This window comes from Anomalospiza imberbis, chromosome 9 (genome assembly GCF_031753505.1).
Source record: "Anomalospiza imberbis isolate Cuckoo-Finch-1a 21T00152 chromosome 9, ASM3175350v1, whole genome shotgun sequence".
Classification (NCBI taxonomy): Eukaryota; Metazoa; Chordata; class Aves; order Passeriformes; family Viduidae; genus Anomalospiza; species Anomalospiza imberbis.
This window is the reverse complement of record NC_089689.1, coordinates 20930157-20946464: the sequence shown is the minus strand read 5'-3', so window position 1 is coordinate 20946464 and position 16308 is coordinate 20930157. Positions and strand designations below refer to the sequence as shown.

Sequence of the window (16308 nt, the reverse complement as noted above, 5' to 3'; positions counted from 1 at the left end):
CAAGAGCGTGTGCCCACAGACAGCAGCCCCACAGCCCCCTTCTCCCCACAGCAGGACTCATACCCGGCCCATCTCACGCAGCTTTGTCAACATCACCACAATGGTGGAGTCGTGCTCCCAGAGCATCCGCCAGAAATCCTCCGTGGTCTCGGCCAGTGGTCCCTGCGTGGCGATGTAGGCCTTCTGCTGCCTGTGACAAACATAATGGTGATCAGAGCAGCTCCTCAGAGATGGGCAGCAGCTGCTTCTGGGGGCTGGTGGGCTGGGTGAGCTGGAGGCAGGGCCCCATGGTACCAGGGAGCAAGTCTGACAATCCAGCTGTAGGATGAGCCATGGGTTCTGGGAGAGAGGTAAGCCGGTCCAGCACTTGTCTTCTAAGTGCTCCCCACAGACACAGTGAGCACAACATGGAGGATCCAGAAAAGCTCTTAGTCCTTCCTGGGGTGATGGCATCCCCAGCCCAGCCTCTTGCTGCTTCTTGTCTCCAGTGCTGCTGTTGCACTGAGAGCCCTCTTGGCACCCAGGCCCCCACTAGCAGGCTGCCAGCACCCACCTGGGCTGGAAGGAGACTGTGCTTGGGGATGATCCCAGCAGCACACCTGTGGTCCTGCACTTTTACTCTCTGCAGTACCCACTGTCCTTCCCATTGCATGGGAAAACAGAGAGCAGCGGAACCAGGTCACCTGGATTACACACTCCAGACAATAATGAGGGCACTGTGGAAACTGTGAATACAGTTTTGTCTGCTTTTCTAAAGCTTCAGAATTTGTTCTTGATTCCACTGCCAACCAGAGCACCTCTCCTAATTTTCTGTGCGACCTGCCCCAGAGCAGCCCCCACCCTGAAGAAAGCCCCGTTGGTGCTTTGGACTCAGCTCTGGCGTGCTGGTACAATGGCTCTCTGAGCTCCCAGCCCGGCACAGCAGAGCCCGGGCTGGCTCCACCACTGCGGGGCGCTGGAGCCCGCGGGACCAGGGCCGGCTTCTTCCATCCTGCCTTCCTCCCTCCGTTCTGCCTTCATCCCTCTACTGGTGCTATTTTTAATGGTGCTAAATGAACGTGCTGTAGGGCAGCTGTAACATGCGGGATGCAGACAGGGGCTGCTTCAAGGTGGATTTATAACACATTGTAAAAAACAGGGAATGGGGATGCAGAATGAAGTGAAAAAGCTAATAAAGATGCAGCATCAGTGATATCTGCAGGACCTTGGGCCAACTGATTTCTTTAGATAACTAGAAGAATGCTGGTTCAAAGCAAGGGGTGGGAAGAGATAACAGAACATGTAAGTAGCACATGAAATGGTACCACCTGCTGTGATGGCAGCCCTCTCTGTCCCTCTGTAGCATCACCAAGGGGCAAAGCCAGTGTTGCTCTCCATCAGCTCTGGAGCCAGGACAGTGGCTGCAGTCCATCTGGCAGACTCAGGCTACAGCCAGACAGCCACCTTAATGACTGGTGGTGGATGGCTCTGTGCCACGCAAGCAGGACGTAGTGGAGGTTCTTTCTGCTCTGTGACAGCTTTTCTCCAGCCCCTCCATACCTCCCCAATACTCTGTCCCATCCTGAAGGAGCCTGGCTTGCTTCAGTTTTCCTGTGTTGGGATGCTCCCAGGGTCGCTCTCCTTTTGCTCCTTGTCTACTCTTGCCTCCATGCAGCCCTTCTCCCTGGGAACTCTTGCTGGGCTCAGCTGCTGGAGCACAAGGCACAGAGCTGCTGGCCTGGCTGCACCCACATTTACTCCCTTTGGCAGTGCCTTTTGCATCTGGGAGGTTACCAGCCCAAAAGAGGCGGGTGGGCAAAGCCAAGCTGGAAGGGACATATGCCACATCTATCACTGCACCCCCCACTACAGCACTGATGATGGTGCACATGAGGGATGACCTTACAGAGATGGTGCACACACAGGTAACAGGAACAGGCCTTTTATGTGCATCATTGTGATTTGGTTTGGATTACTGTCTAGGGGTTGGTTGGGAAGGGGATGGGGCCACTAGGCTATTCTTCTCTCCTGGCATTTTGCATCTGAGAATGTGATGTCAGCAGAGACATACAGAAAACTTAAGCATTACTGCCACACTAGATCTTAATTTGTGCTTTCTAAACTGTATTCTGGAGAGAGTAACCTGGTGATGGGCTTCCCAGTGTCCAGCACCAGCCATGCCTGAGGATCCAGACTCCTCCCAAAATCAAGACATGGAACAAGCCTTGAGCTGCTCCCTGGATCAGCCACTCAGTGGAAGCACAGTCCTATCTCTAGTTGCTACAGCAGGGAGGCTGGTTTGAGTTAGGTACTGCAGATATAAAACACAAGCCAAGGGATGCCTACCAGAATATCTTATAAAACCTCCCCAGGAGCCAATACAGCCTGCCACTCCAGCCATGTGGGCATCTGTCTACAGCAACACAAGCCAGCCTGGCAGCACTCACTCACAGGCAGTCTTCACATATTTTAACTCACATATTTTAACTACACAAACTGCAGTGTCTGAGAAGATGGAAGGAAATAGATAAAATGCAGCAAAGTGGTCCCCAGCCCACCTCAGGCAGTCAGGACCAGTCCTTGGGAAAGAAAAGGCAGCTCTGCCTGGGTTTCCAAGCAGGCAGGACAAGATGGCAGAGTCACCCAAGGTAATCCTCACCTGTAGCCATCTATGAAGCTGGCATTGATGTAGTCAGAGCCCTCGACACCCCGGATGGGCTGCAGGCAGACTCTTGTCAGCTCATACGGCATGATGTTCACGAGGCGGTTCTTGAATTTGTTGCATGGGAGGTTGGCACTGATGAAACGTGAGGTATGTGCTTTAGAATTGGCCAGCATCTGAAAGAGGAGGAGACACATCAGATCCCTGCTGGGAATGCAGCAGTCTGGGGCAGAATCCGGATCCTGGCACCAGTCATGTAGTGGAGTGGAGGCCCACAGCAGCTCTCTGACACACACAGAAGCTTTGTACCTCTCTGAGCCAGGGACGTATGCTTGGTGGCAGCAGGGAAGCAAAGCTTTTCCTCTTCCAACAGTGTCTTGCTATTTACTTCTCACCCCAGAAGAACCCAAGAAAATGTGAGAATTGTGACAGTTTTAGGTAAAGAAGATCTATTTTGGGTTACTGTGAGACATTTTATGGCTCTCTTTGAGTACTGTAAACTGGAGTCATGGTAAATGTGTTACTTAGATTCAAACAGAAAGTCACTCTTCCTCCCCCCACCTTTTTTTTTTTTTCCTTCCCCAAAAGACTGCCTCCAGCATCTCCAGAACCATACTTCTCTCAATGAGTGGCAGCTTGACCTCAGCAGAGGATCTCTGCAGGGGGACAGGGTTGCTCTCTGGGGAGCAGTGCAGCCATGGGAGGCCCTCCCATATCCTGCTCCCCAGGGTTTCCCATGCAGTGGACACTGCCAGGGCACAGAGAGAGGCAATCTCATTACTGTTCTCAAGAGACCTTTGGAGAAATTGAAGGAAAGTAAGATTTGTCTTTCTTACAACAGAATTGCTTGAGTTGAGCAGAATTCTGTGGCTCTCCTGAGGAGTTTCTCAGTGTGACCATGAGACACTCAGGCAGCATGTTTTACTGTCCCAACCCCAGGATACCACAAGCTCTGATAACCACATGACAGAGCTTCTCAACTATTCCCGGTTTACAGGGAAAGTCAATATTTTGCCTCTCCTGCTCCTCTGTCACTTGGAGGGAATCCCCAGGGTGAAGGTGTACTGCTGCAGTTCATTTCACAGCCTGCATGGTCTGCTGCCTCCCTGCGTGAGCTATATTCCCCTGCAAGAGTTCACTGGACTAATGCACCTCATCTGAGAATATGGGCACTTAACAGAGCTCACTTCAGCTCCCAGGCTGTCATAAATATCTGCAGTTGGCATATACAGATACAGGCAGAAAAATGTGGGCTTGGCTTCTTAAAAATGGTGTGCCTTAAAACATTGCCTTCACCAATTCTAGACAGTGCGGCTTGGTGTTGAGGTAGTTAAAAGATTACAGAGCTTAGCATTGAAGAAATGAGACCAGAAATGTCTCACATATTTAAATTGGAGCTGTTTCCAGACAAGTTGTTCACAGTAACATCAATTATCACTAACATGATATGCATCTGATTTCAGATGCAGCTCCTGCCGCACAGTGAACCTAGAGCAGAATGTGCTGCTGGGAACTGCACATCCATCTGCCTTTTATATCATCCCCAGAAGCTGCCAATCCAGGGGGGACCATGGGCGACACAAGCTTTACAATTCAAATGTATTTTAAATCACTGCCTACCTGCTTTAGAAACATACAAAAGAATAACTGTCTGTTATGATCCATAGCCCACTTCTCCCAATCCCTGGACGAGCGGCCTGTGGAGTTCTGTGGGCAGAGACAGGGCACTAGAGAAGTGGGGCGCTGGGGCCCTGCCACCAACCTTGAATTCCAGCTCCATTTCAGTAACGCTCTCGCCTGGTGGCACCTGGGTCAGCTTCTGGATGTGGGCGAAGAGGTTGCGTGCGGGCACCTCGGTATTGCCGCACGTGGCGGCCTCCAGCAAGGCCTCATGGATGAAGATGTACTGGTCCTCTGTCTGCACCATGTAGTTGCGCTGGGAGCGCATGCATGTCACGTGGCCGTAGATGTCCACGGTCTTCTCGTGCTTCATCCGCTCCAGCATGGCGTCGATGACAATGAAGCAGCCGGTTCGGCCCACGCCAGCACTGCAGGAGCAAAGCACACGGTCTGAGAGGACACAGTCTCCTACAGATGTCACACGAGCTCTAACAGTACTTAAGAGATTACCCAGACTTAGGGCACACAAAAGGGGAGTAAAGGCTGCTCTCTATGAGCAAAACTTCAAACAGGAAGTGACAGGAGGAGTGAGGGAGAGAAACACTGGAGAATGTGAGAGGCTCCTCAGCCTTTCTGCTGCCCCCTTTCATTGCACCCTGCTGATCCCTGAGGTGGCTGGCAGCCCCTCCACAAGTGAAGGAGAAATGTGCTTAACAGGCAGAAGAGTGACAGCACACGTGTGTATGAAGTCAGAAGACATGAAGAGCAGGCTAAGCCCTAACATCAGTGAAGTCCGTAATTTCCAGCCTGCTTGTCCCCTAACCTGGGTCACTGTTTCCTCACCCTTAAAACAAGCATGGCCAGCCTGAGAGGGGAAGCAGAAAGCTGAGGTTATGCACGACTGTGCTGAGCCCTTTGCTCAAGCACCAAATGCCTCTCCACAACTGTTGGAACGGCAGTGGCAAACCTCAAGCTACTCACTGTGAGAGCACCCTGAAAACAGATACACTGTTGTGACATATAAACACAGACAGAGATAGGGAGCTAGGCATTCCCTCATTTATGGTGCAAGTCATATCCTTAACAGGGCTTTAATACAGCTTGTTTGTGTGTTAATTATACCCCACTACCATCTGAAACAGCATGAAAGAAGAGCATTAAACACTGCTGGTAAGGCGTATGCTGAAACAGCAATGATGGAGTGGTTTGTTCAGTAACAGTCCCCTCTTGGCTGCTACAAATAAATCTTGGCTGGGTAAGATGCTGAGCCTTAGTAGACCAATATTTTGCCTTAAGAGCTGCCTTTCTACCCCATGAAAGAGTGTGGCTGTAAATACTGCATATGAATGTTTGTAGAGGTCACTGCATGCATTTCTGTCAGTGATGTGCATCTGAAGGTACCACCCACTTACACTGGGCACAGATAATTTAATTTTTAAATGGCACTTGCAATTTTGCAGGAAAATGTGTTTTCTGAGGCTCTCCATAAAGCAGTGCTGTTTAATCTGATACAGCAGTTGAAACAGAAATGCCACCACTGCATTACCACTACTGGGCCTGTTCTGCTGCCAGCCCAAGCATGCAGTGCAGGTTATGCTACCATGAAACCTTTCCCACAAGAATGGGAGACTCCACTTTCAGACAGGTTAAAGCTCCTGCAGCCAGAAGGCAAACACACAGTCCTACCTGCAATGCACAACCATGGGCCCAGCATCTGTTGGATTACAGGCCTTGACCCGTCGCAGGAAAGCGAGGATTGGGGTGGGGTATTCTGGGACCCCGTGATCGGGCCAAGCCATGAACTGGAACTGTCTCAGCTCTGTCTTCTCATTGGAGCCATTCTGTCAAAGACAAAGAGGAGTTGTTTTGCACGAGAACATCTCATCCCAGTGCAGGAACCCACTGATAGGGCAACAACAGCCACAGGCACACAAAGCTCTGGGTGATGAAGCATGTACTGGGTTTTCACCAGTGAAAATCTGGAGGAAAAACACAGGTTTATTGCAAAGCTCCTCTACGTACAGATGCTTTGTAGAAAGGCACTTTTATAGACAACAGAGCATCTCTGCAGGAGTGGAGCAGACCGCAGGGAAGGTGAAAGACTCTTCTGCACAGCACAGGTTCATACTGTATACTCACTGCGCGTTCAGGGAAAATGGGCACTGGGCATGGAAGGGCTACAGCAGCCAGTTCCCTCCCTGCTCCTCTGCATTGTGATGTCCCTGGGCAGGGTGATCTGCAGGTCAGCAGAACATGCAAGCTGTGACTGCAAACTGCCCTGCTCTTCTCTGGGCTTGGCTGAGTGATCTATGCAGCAAGCAGTAGGACTGGCTGGGTGATTGCTGGGGCCTTCCTGAGACATGAGTGTGTCCCCCCTGAGCACTGGGCTCCTGGCCCAGACTCAGTCATGCACAGAAGCACTTGCTGCAAAGCCTGTCTGCATTGACACGCTGCTGCTGGCACTGCCCCCAGGGATTTCCAAACACTAATGAGGAATGCAGCAGGCAGGAGAGAAGGGTTTATGCTCATGTCAGAAATAGCCCCTCCATTTGCATTATTAGTGACAGGAGTGATAAAAATTCACTGCTTCCCATGTTGTTCCTCTAATGGGAGGACAGCTGCTATCTGTACACTCACCAGAGGCAAGAATAGCCCTGCTCTGGGGCCCATCACAGAAAGCACACAGAAGAGCATCAAGTATCCTGGCCAAAGTCCAGTGGTAGCTAGATGCACAACCTGCAGCTGATCTCCTACTGCCACCCATCTGTGAGACATGGCTCATGTGTGGACTGGCCACATGCCTGGCCAAGCCAGGTACAGCCAGTGGCCACTTCCTGTGGGCCATGGAGCACCCTGCAGCATTGGGAAGCATCTCTGCAATACGTGAAGCAGCAACAGCCCAGCCAGTCCCATACCTTGTACAGCGCAAAGGTGCGGACGGTGTAGGTCGCCAGCTCGACTGTATCCAGCAGGACCACCTGGATCATCCCATAGGTTTCTGTACCCCGGCTCGGCCAGTACTGGTCACACTTTACCTGCAGGGAGGTGAGGAAAATGGGTCAGTGATTGGCTGCTGGCCGGAGTATCTGGGATGAGAACAGGGCTCTGCCCTTCAAAGAGTAAAGACAGAAATGAGTCATTGTGCCATGGGGGGGGCACTCTAAAATCCAGATTTCCTTCCCCCAGAGTGTCCCAATCCCCAGCAAAAAGGCAGCACCCACTGGACCCCCTTCCATAAGACTCAGAATCACAAGAATAGTCTGAGCTAAAGGGACCCACAAGGATTACCAAGTCCAACTCTCAAATGAATGGCCCATATGGGAATTGAACAAATTTTGGTTTTATTAGCACCATGCCCTGACCAAGTGAGCTGATCTCAGTGAGTGGATGGCTATTCATTGAAAGAGGGATTTTCCTTTTCCCCTGGAGCCATTGGTGGAAGTGGTGAAGGGGGCCAGGCCACCAGACAGAGCAGCAAGAGCAACACCAGATACCAAGACAGTGAGCAGCAATTTCTAGCAGTGATTTGTGCCTGCTGTAGTTCTTCTCTGCCTCCTGTTTGGTGAGATTGGGAATCTTTGGGGCTTTGCCTGAACCACTCCCTGCCCGAGCTCTACCTGGATGAAAAGAAAGTGGGCAGCTGTGGGATGATGGGAGAAGAGCTAGTGCAGCAGGGAAGAGGAAATGGTGGTTTCTGTGGGCACTGCTCTACTCAAAGAACAGCTGAGGTGAATGAGATGCAGTCTGTATCCTCACCAGCTCCCAGCTGTGCCAGCCTGGCATCCTTGACCCACAGCTGTGGCAGGACAGAGCTGAGTCCAGCACAGTACACAGCAACAGGCATTACCTTTCCCATAACATCTGTAGTGTCCAGGGTGCCCCTGCCAGCGGGGCCTTGGGCAGCAAACCACCCTCGAGACAGGTGGGACACAGCCCATGCCAGGGCTCCAGCCTGGATGCTGTGTCCACCCTCTCTGCACTGCTGTAGGTTTGAGTGCATTGAGCATCACCAACCTGCCCCTGTGGCAGGTGGCACATCCCTGAAAATCTGCATCTCCCAGGTGTTTCAAAATGGCTCTGCAAGGAACAGATGGCAGCTTAGACACACACACATCTTGTTCTCCCTCTGCAAGAAGACACAGACTGTGGCCAAACTATCCCTTCAGCCCTCTCCTGCAGGCAGCACTGTCCCATCATGAAAACACTGCTCCCTAGAAACCTCCTGCCTTGCATCATCCTTATCACCCCCTTCAACTTTGCAGCCAGAGTGCTTTGAGCTACTGGTCACAGCTTTTGCTGCATCCCACTTGGCAGACAGCCAAACACATCCCCAGGGGCCCATCCCTCTGCCCCCTTCACCTCCCTGCACATCCCTCCCTGCTCACATGCTGCTGCTCTCCTCCTCCTCTTCACAGCTCAATGTTTGCAAACTACTCCTCCTTTTTTTTTTTTTCTGTGAAGCCCCAAGCTCCCTATTTATTTGGCACCCTGAGCATCCCTGTTTCATCTGGTAGCTGGCTCCCCCACCCTGCAGAGCCACAGTGCCTGGCTGACAGGAGGAAGACTAGATTCCCACCCGTGTGCACCACACCGACAATGGTTTCCCACCCTAGGAGAGAGGAGTGAATGGAAGATCATCTGTGCTTGTCAAGGAATAGTAAACTTAATTATTAGCAGAATGTGTTTACAGGGGAATGTGTGGGAAGGGAAACAATAAGCTTAATTAGGAATCAATGAAGTTCTGCCTTTTAATTTAAACCACTTGCAGCAAGGTGGGGCTTGTGAGAGCTAAGAGCCCTCATCCTGCATTCTGGCTCTGGAGTGCAGCAATCTGGAGTCAGAGGGATGCATCTCTCCCTGCTTTTTGGGTTCTGCTCACATTAAGGCCTGCCCTGGCAGAAGTGCCTGGAGTAAGGCTGCCTAATGGGGTACTGCAGGTGCCTGTGCAAGCGGAACAGCTCTACTGCCTCCTGCCCAGGGTCTCCTGCTGTTTGGGCTGCTGTGCTGCCTTGGATCTGTGGCAACATGGCAGGCCCTGCAATAATCTCAGGATTCCTCTTCCTCACTTGGCATAGAGCATTTGATGCTGACTGGCTGCAGCACCAGCAACTTGGAGGTCACAAACATGATTTCACAGCTAAACTGATCCCATCCTCCTGAGTGGATGGCAGCTGCAGGAGCTGCAGGCAGTCTCCATGAGGTCTGAGTTTGTCTTGCCTGGCTTGGGGATGATGTGACCCTCTCTAAGGGACAGGAGAGCAGCACAGCATCCTGCAAATGCTGGGGACAGCTGCTTGCTGTGGTTTGCAGGGGATGTTTCAGGGGAACAGTACAGCCTGTCCCTGTGCCTGAGCCTACACCTCAGGGACAGCAGTCCCCTCCTGCCACCCACATGCTGCAGGGCTGTGTACTCGAGCACAAAGCAAACTTCAGAAGAGTTCCCTGTGTGGGATAATAGCAATGCCTGGGCTGGTAATTGAAAATTATTTATTCATGACCAGATAAGAGTCAGTCACATTTTCTGCCAAATTTACCCATAATGTTTATGCCCCATTTTCAAGCTCTGTAAATTTTATGCTGAAGCCGATGCACTGTGGCACTAAAGCAGATAAGAGATGTTTTCTTCTGGCAGTGCTTGTTTCTCATTAACTTAAGGAGCACAGTAATGTCCTGAACAGCCATTTATTGCAGCTTTGCTGAGTGGCTCCTGTTCCTCCCCTTTGATGCCCTGAGCCCAAGAGCAGCCGGGCACCTCTCTTCAGCTTGAGAGCTGTGCTCTGCCCCCAGCCCTGCTCACAAACTCCAGATGGCACTGCTGTCAGCAAAAGGGCTGGAGTGTCATGTGGCTGCCAGGCTTCTCTTCCCCAGGGCTCTTGAGCACCAGCCTCTTAACATCCCCTCCTGGGGATATGAAATGCCAGGGGAGATCACACTCCAGAGATGGCTGCTTGGTGCTCTGGGCTGGAACAGAACAAGCCAAGGCACTGCTGTAGGAGACTCAGCTCTGCCAGGCTCTAGGGGATAGCCCAGGGTACGAGAAATCCTGCTTTAATACCTCCTCTCTCCTGGCAACACAGCCCGGCAGGGACGCACCACGCTCGCAGCTTCGGGAAAGCTAATCTACAATGTGTGTTTCTGAACTGCCACCAAATGATTCTGAAACTGATTGTAAAGCTTTGAAGGCAGCTAAATTGCACAATCCAGCCATTTCTATCCTTTATGTGCTTCTCACTTTGTGAAAACATGAAAAAGGGAGGATGATTTAGACCATCAAGCCAGCTAAAATTGCAGACCATAAAAGCTGATGGTCTTTAAAGATTTTTTTTTCCCCTCTGCAGCTCAGGAATCCTTTAAAGCAGTGTCACCCCCACAGGGCTGCCAAGCTGCTGCTGGTCCTGGTTGGCTTATCACAGCAGTGCCGAGGGTGACCTGGGGAGCTCGCCTGGAAAGGCAGCAGAGCCTGCTCTGCACTGGGCAGCTCGCCATGAGGCCTTGCTACCCACCCCAGGCTCTGCAGCTGGACAGACAGTCCTGTGCCTGTGGCAAAGCACCTAGGCAAGGGGACCTTCAAGCAAGGTCACCCTTGGGTAATGCTGTGATGCCATGTGACTGCCTGGAGCAGTGCTGTCCCACAGCAGTGTGAGCATCAGCAGGCAACAATACTGCAGGGACCCAAGGGGTTACCTCAGATGCAGTTTGAAGTCTCTGGAGCAGAATGAACTGCAAAATGGTGACTCATACTGAAAGTTTGGAGCAATGGGCAATGACTGGGATTAGGATCTTCACTGGTCCCAAAAAGGTATGCTCCCAAGAGAGCTCTAACCCTCACCAAAAGGGCATGAGGAAAAGCAGAGCAGGAAAGTGGCTAAAAGCAATCTTGCCTTGGAAGATGCTGAAAAAGACAACAAGAACCCCCAGAGTAAATAATCTCTTGGAAGTCCACATTGCAGCTCCCCACCAGGGCCCTGCTGTGAGGGAATGCCCTGAGACACCTTCAGGGTACAGCAAACACATCCAGGGAAGTCTTTGCTGTGGATCACTGGTTCAACTCAGGAGTGACCAGGTTTCTCCACTGCCTCTCCTGGCAACCTGCCCTTCCCATAGTGCCAGAGAAAACTGCCCACTTATCATTAGTGCTGGGGATGTGCCAAAGAGGCAGCAGGACATAGGCAGGCAGTGCCAGGGAGCAAATGCAGGGGGTCTGGGTCTGGTCTGGTCAGCCTGGAGCCCCTGGGCAGTCTGCCCAATCAGGCAGGCTGCCTGAGATTCTCTGAGGGCTCTGGTCACCTCCTGCCCATAACAAGGATTCAATGTCACTAAAAGCCTGACCACACGCACTGTGTTTGGGACAGAAACCAATACTGCAGGATGATACGATGGGGTGTGCTGGGGGGAGATAACGTACAGCTCAGCAGCACAGACATTTCAGGCAAAGACAAGTCCCTCTGGGGTCAGAGGAAACCTGTTATCTTCAAGAAACATGCACCTTGGGAGTGCCTTGCCATAACTATGAAGCCCAGAAGTTAAGTGAGTCAAGATTCCAGGCATGGATTTATTTGACAACCCAGAAGGGCTTTTCCTTGTTCTTCAAATATATGCTCCATCACTGAAATGTGAAGGCACAAAAAAGTCCCCATATAACCCTTAGCTGCACAGCACAGTTGATCAGAAGCTTCTGATCTTGCTTCGCCTGTGTGCCAAGCCCTGAGCCACAGGGCAGGTCAGAATCATTTCCCTGCCTGTCTGGGCTGTGTGGGTGACAGTGGCCATTGGACAGAACAGGCAGGGCCCTGCAGCAGGAAGCACAGTGCAAAGCAGAGGCTGGATCTCTAGAGACAGCTCATCTCCAAGGAATGCTCTTTTTTCCCTGCAGGCTGTAGGGCATTTGAAGATGCCAGGAAACCCATCAACAATGCCTGTTTTTTGCACATTAGGGAAAGCAGATCTGTTTTGCCATTGGTGACTGGGGGTTCCAGCTACCTCCTCCCAGCCAGGGTGGGCTGGGACACCCCTGTGAGCATTTTGGTGCTAAAGATTTGAAAAGGAGAGAGAGCATGCAGGCAAAAGTTTTAACTAAACCCAAACTTGACCATTTCTTCTTCTCAAGAATGAGCTTATTGGGCTAAAAATAATCAGTGCTTCACAGCTTGAGTGCACAAGCCCCTTCTGATGTTGGCATGGCAACACTAAAATATTCTGCTAGTACAAATGCTCACCGCTAAAATTTTACTTTTAGGAACAAACTGAATCATAAGAGGCAGAAGCTGCCTCATCCTTGGGCAGGCTTTGCCCAAAGGGTGCACCTGGACGCAGGAGCACTTGGTCACAGCTTACAAACCCCTGCTTCAGGGGCTGAGTAAAAACTTCTGTCACGAAAACTGTATCATCTGCAGTGAGGGCTCCCACTTCTTCTCCAGCACACGCCTTCCCCAAGGTCTGCAGGCAGCTTTGCGTTCATTACATCAGAATATCTAATCCTGGCAGTGTAAGCTGATAATTTATACATGTTGTCATTGGACAAGGCACAAATTAGTCTTGTTATTGCAATGAAACCCTTGTCAGCCATTTCCCTGCATTGCCAGAAATGCCAGGGCCCTGTCAGGCTGCCGGATGCTGCTGGTCCCACCCAACTATTGCAGCTTCTGGGGTGGTCCACACTCTCCATCTCAGAGCTTTCCTTTCCCCCTTCGATGCGGGGGATGTGGGCAGGAAAGGACGGGTGCGCATGCAGACATGCAAGCAAAACAGAGCTAAATGAGCAGGCCAGCAACAGAAGGTTTTGCCATCCCTTTGTCCCACAGGGATATGCTTACAAGGCATTTGTTGCTGGGCTGCATGAAGCAGTGAGCCACATCACTGGAACTGCCCCTCCCTGGGTGCCTTTATGCCTTATGCTGTGAAGGGCTCCCGTTCCTCCTTTCTTCCTCCCAACAACTCCAGAAAAGAGAGAAAGCACACACTGTACCCTGGACTTCTCCTCCAGCCTGGTCATCATGACTATAGTTGCTGTTCTCTGTTCCCACACCATCCTCCAGAAATCGCTGAGGGTTTCTGGCAGTGGTCCCTGCGTGGCGATGTAGGCGTTCTGCTTCCGATACCCATCAATGTAATTGGCATTGATGTAATCACTGCCTGGGACCCCTGCGGAAGAGAAAGAGGGCAAGAGTTATTGGGGTAAGCCCACAACCCTGTACCTACTGCTCTGCTGGGTCCCGCAGGCAGGAGAAGAGGCTGGCATGTTCACAAGGCTCTTGACAAGTCTCCTTTATGGGGTGATGTCAGGATCTCTCCCAGGGATCCTGCAAAGGACAGGGATGGTGCCTGAAAAAAGAAGAACCCTTTGTAACTCCCACATTAATGCAACAAGCAGGCAACACCAAAGCAGAGAGACAGCTGCCACATGCACACAAAGGAAAATTCACAGGCAGGAATATTAAGGAGCTCATTCAGCCCCAAGCAACTGACTGAAATAATTGTCTTAAATTCACCAGCAATTTGTTATTGTCCTACAGCACCTTTTAAAAATGAGGCTCCTTTATTAGCTTCTCTCTGTTAGCAAGGGATGTCAGGCAGGGATGTCCTCCCATCCTTCCTGCAGGGACAACTATTCCCAAGGAGCCAGAGATCTTCCTCCACTGAAACCCTTCAGTGTGAGACCCCCTCTGCTGCTTGCTGGCAGAGGCTGCTCCAGCCCTCACAAGGCCTCCACCACTTTAAGGAAAGGAATTTTTCGTAAAGGCCTTTAAAATGTAAACACGGTTATTAAAATAAATTCAGCAAAGCAGAGGCCTGAGGCTGTTTCCAAACCCTACTCAGCATGGGCTGCCCAGGCTGCAGGGATAGAAAGCAGCAGGAATCTCATTGTCTCTCCAGGAGAGAGCATCTGCATTTCATCAGAGAAAGGAAATAAAGCTGGGGGTCACCCCTCGTCCTTTTGTCCTGGGGAAAATTCTACAGCTCTGTTCTCCAGGTCTCAGCAGTCTCCAGCAGACACAAAGTGCTGGCAGCGCTGGGGGAGTGGCAGCAGCTGGAGTGCAGCACTCGGCTCCCTTGGCATGGGCGGCATGGACCTGGCAGGGTGCTTCGGGAACAGTTCCCAGGAAGGCACAGACACTACTTACAGAAACTGAGTCAGGCTGGAAAACAGGGATTCCCCCGTGTGCTCATCCCACAGCTGTCTGCAAGGGTTTGCCCATGAGCAGACATGCCAGGCCTTCACATAGCCGCTGCTGCTGCTTAGCAGGGCCTGCTGTGAGGGACTGTTTGGCCCCCTCTCCTCCTCTTGAAGAGGATGAGTAGTGCATAACCATTAGAAAAGGCTTTTCCATCTCCCAAAAAAGGATGCTAGTGACTGTAGGGCCACCTGTGTGCAAAGCCAGGCCCCAGTTCCTTCCCCAAGCAGGGTGCGTTGAATTAACTGTATCTTCCTCATCCTCCATCAGTGGGCTCAGATCTGGGTGAGCCATGTTTCCCCATGTACCAAGGAAGGCAGCTGAAGTCACACAGAGAGGACAGTGGGAGAGGAGGCTGCTAGGACAGACATGTTTGCTGCCAGCAGTACTAAGAAGCAACCACACAGAACACACTTCTCTGAGGACACTGGGAAAGCTCTACAGTGTCATTTCTCTTCTGGCCAGCCAGAACACACATTTGATCAAGCTGATGCTTGGTGTTTGTCCCTGCTCAGCTTAGAACACAGAAGATGGTCTCCTTGCTACAGTCAAGTTCAGCTGCTTGATGGGGTGCCCACTCCAGTTACTCTTACCATCAGTGGAAGTCAGGATGACACGGGAGTGGTCATAGGCTATCACATTTGCATAGCGGTTTTTTGGTTTATTCACTTCCAGGTTGGAGTTCTCCCAGGTGAACTGCTGCCCAGGATCAATGGACTGTGGAGAGAAAGAGAAGGAAGGAATTGGTAGCGGTTCCAGCACATTGGAGTGCTGCAGCACACAAGTTTCAATCAGGAAATCTGCATTGCCCTGCACACCTTTCCCCAGGCCAGACATAGCTTCCATGGGTGTCCACGGTAGTAGCATCAAGCCAGACCACACCAAAAACTAGTTTCCAGTGGGACATGCATCCCACTATCTGCAGGCAAAGCAGTCCCTCACTGGGGCAGCCTGCTGCAGATGACCCTTCATCTCCTCGGCTGCATGCTCATCCTTTCCTCTGGAGCTACCCATCAGCAGAAATTTGGTCTTCTGCCAGGATTTCAGAGAGACCTGACTGTGCAGATCTTGACCTAGAGGTTTTATTAGCTGTTGAACTGCAGTCTCTTGAAATATAGCAAGCCCTGGGTGTCTTGTGCCCCAGGAGCTTTTGGTATTAGTGTCCTGCAAGACAGCCTGTAAGCTTTTGCCAGGGAACAGTCATGAAAATTAATAGGTTACTATCCACTGCTCCAGCTACTTATGCAATGTAAACATCTCTAGTTTGAGTTAATAGAGTGACAAGAAACTATAAACCCGGAGAAGAGACATGGTTATAAATCTTGGCCTGCACACTATGCAACTGCCTGAAAAGCACACCTCCCACTCCCACCTGGCCTCACACACCCAGTGCTTCTTCCACGAGCCACGTGCTGGTGCACCCAGTCCATGGCTGCACTCCATGGCCAGGCAGCCTCTTCCCAAAGCCTTCTCTATCGTCTCAGTCCATGCACAAAGCAAGGTGAACAAAGACCATCTCCAAAGCACCCCTCTGAGATGGGATGGTCTTGTTGTCAGAGAGACACACAAGACACACAGGTAAGACACCCGCCTCATGCAGGGACTTGCTCTGCACATGCACCCCTGGGCAAGCTGGGGGCAAGCAGCTACACCAGAAATCAGTCATCCCATGAACCCCCTTCCCCCTGAAATTAACAACACCGTCAAAACCTTCTTAAAATCTTCCTCCACCTCAGGGTCTCTGAAACTTTGCTGGTCCATGGACAAAACACTGGGGAAATAGGCCAAGGGAAGCACTGCATGCTGTGCTCCCTGCAGGCATCCACGTTCATTGCTTGGAAGAGCCGTGTCAGAAGGTTTCTCAGGCAGTGAAAT

The 16308-nt window shown here is 51.4% G+C and overlaps 1 protein-coding gene across 17 annotated transcripts in view; it reads right to left on the bottom strand.

Annotated features, from left to right (window-relative positions):
- Positions 1–16308, bottom strand: part of PTPRF (protein tyrosine phosphatase receptor type F) — a 378733-nt gene that overhangs the window by 3149 nt on the left and 359276 nt on the right. For all 17 annotated transcript variants that reach the window (XM_068199067.1, XM_068199066.1, XM_068199070.1 and 14 more), the window contains 7 exons: positions 15027–15150; positions 13227–13402; positions 7177–7296; positions 5948–6102; positions 4404–4689; positions 2639–2817; positions 64–190 (listed from right to left, as the gene is read on the bottom strand). In XM_068199067.1, the coding sequence (XP_068055168.1) occupies positions 64–190; positions 2639–2817; positions 4404–4689; positions 5948–6102; positions 7177–7296; positions 13227–13402; positions 15027–15150 (1167 nt within the window). The remainder of the gene's footprint in view (positions 1–63; positions 191–2638; positions 2818–4403; positions 4690–5947; positions 6103–7176; positions 7297–13226; positions 13403–15026; positions 15151–16308) is intronic.